Source organism: Aquarana catesbeiana, linkage group LG05 (genome assembly GCF_042186555.1).
Source record: "Aquarana catesbeiana isolate 2022-GZ linkage group LG05, ASM4218655v1, whole genome shotgun sequence".
Classification (NCBI taxonomy): domain Eukaryota; kingdom Metazoa; phylum Chordata; class Amphibia; order Anura; family Ranidae; genus Aquarana; species Aquarana catesbeiana.
In genome coordinates, this window is record NC_133328.1 from 195,673,387 (window position 1) to 195,675,133 (window position 1,747).

The window sequence follows — 1,747 nt, forward strand, 5'->3', positions numbered from 1 at the left end:
TTTTTTTGTATTGTAATGCTGATTTGTTTAATAAAATTTTTCTGTTAAAAAAAAAAAAAAAAGTTGTCTGCTCCAAAGCAGAGATCATATAAACTGCCTGGGGACCAAAGAGAGGGTGTGAGGTAAAGGCTGGCACAGCAAACTCAGCTCTCCCCTCCCCCTCCCCAATGTGAATGTAGCTGTGTAGAATGCCTGCCAACACATCAGCCACGTAGGAGAAGCAGAGATGGGACCAGCCTAATCCCCCTCACACACACCCTGTCCTTCCCAAACTTCACACACTTTCTTCAACTTTATTCTGGGAACAACAACCACCATTCTAACAGAATGTTATAAACTTCCCGCTTTTCACACATCCTAATCCCCAATTCCTACTACATAGGAAAATGATGGCTGTACCAAGCCCCGCCCCTTTCCCCATGCAGCTGGATCTCTCCTCTCTCAGGGGTGTTCAAGGGGGGCTTTACATGGTGGGCGGGGCTTCTCAGGATCTTCATTGGCTGGGCGGGGCTGCTCGGGGTCTTCCACGTTTACAGATACACCGAGCCTATCAGTGTATGAATGGTACAATTTATAGAGATGTACAGGGAGGACATAGACTATAGTTCTATAGAGAGTACATAGAAAGTGCAGCGCTCCTCCATAGGAGACATTTCCTCGCACAGGCTCCGTGCCCGGACATGTCGTGTCCTCAGGCGTTGTAAACTGTACATTGCCTCCAGTAGGTGCAGCACACCCACCACACACCACACACACACACACACACGGGTCACACACACGGGTCACACATACGGGTCACACGCCGGGTCCGGACACTTCACATTCTTCCCTCAGTGAGAGTTGTGGTCCCTCCCCCTCCCTCCTCCTCACTTCTTCTCCTCACTCTGCCATGACACCGAGCCGGAGCCGTCAGCCTCTCCTCCCCGGGATGCCGGTCATACGCTGGTCTCTGCTTCTCCTCCAGGCCGTCTTCCTGGTCAGCTTCGTCACTTGTAATGACGCCCCACCCGTACCCGGAGAACAACTTCATATAGAGAGCAGCTATGTACCCGAACTCTGTCCTCGGACCGTCACCGACGGAGACTTCGTCCGCTATCACTACAACGGAGCCTTCCCTGATGGCACCAAGTTTGACTCCAGGTACACGGCTCTACACCGTACTATACTACACTACACTATATTACACTAAACTACACTACACTGCACTACACTACACTACACTACACTATATTACACTACACTACACTACACTACACTACACTATATTACACTACACTACACTATACTACACTAAACTATACTACACTACACTACACTGCACTATATTACACTAAACTACACTACACTATACTACACTATATTGCACTGCACTACACTACATTATATTACACCACACTGCACTGCACTACACACGGCGCTCTACATCGTACTATACTCATAGGTGTGCGCAGCCTATTGCATTAGGGTATGCACCCCAAGTATATTAAAACATGGATGGTGTCAGTAGGGCAGAGGTTGGTGTCAGTAGGGCCATGGACAGTGTCAGTAGCTTATTATTTTTATTATTTTAATCTTTTTTATTTTTTACTATTTTTTTAGGAGTCCCATTCGGGGGCATTGGTTCAATATCAGCAGGGGGAATCTGCACCTCAAGCAGTGATTAGGGTGTGCCCAGGCACACCCAGCACACCCCCTGCACACGCCTATGACTATACTATACGCGGCGTCCTACACCATACTATCTCAT

At 48.1% G+C, this 1,747-nt stretch overlaps 1 protein-coding gene across 1 annotated transcript in view; it reads left to right on the forward strand.

Annotated features, from left to right (window-relative positions):
* Positions 1-821: 821 nt before the first annotated feature.
* Positions 822-1,747, forward strand: part of FKBP9 (FKBP prolyl isomerase 9) — a 59,547-nt gene continuing 58,621 nt past the window's right edge. The window contains exon 1 of the mRNA XM_073630468.1: positions 822-1,140. Coding sequence (XP_073486569.1) covers positions 890-1,140 — 251 coding nt within the window. The 5' untranslated portion in view covers positions 822-889. The remainder of the gene's footprint in view (positions 1,141-1,747) is intronic.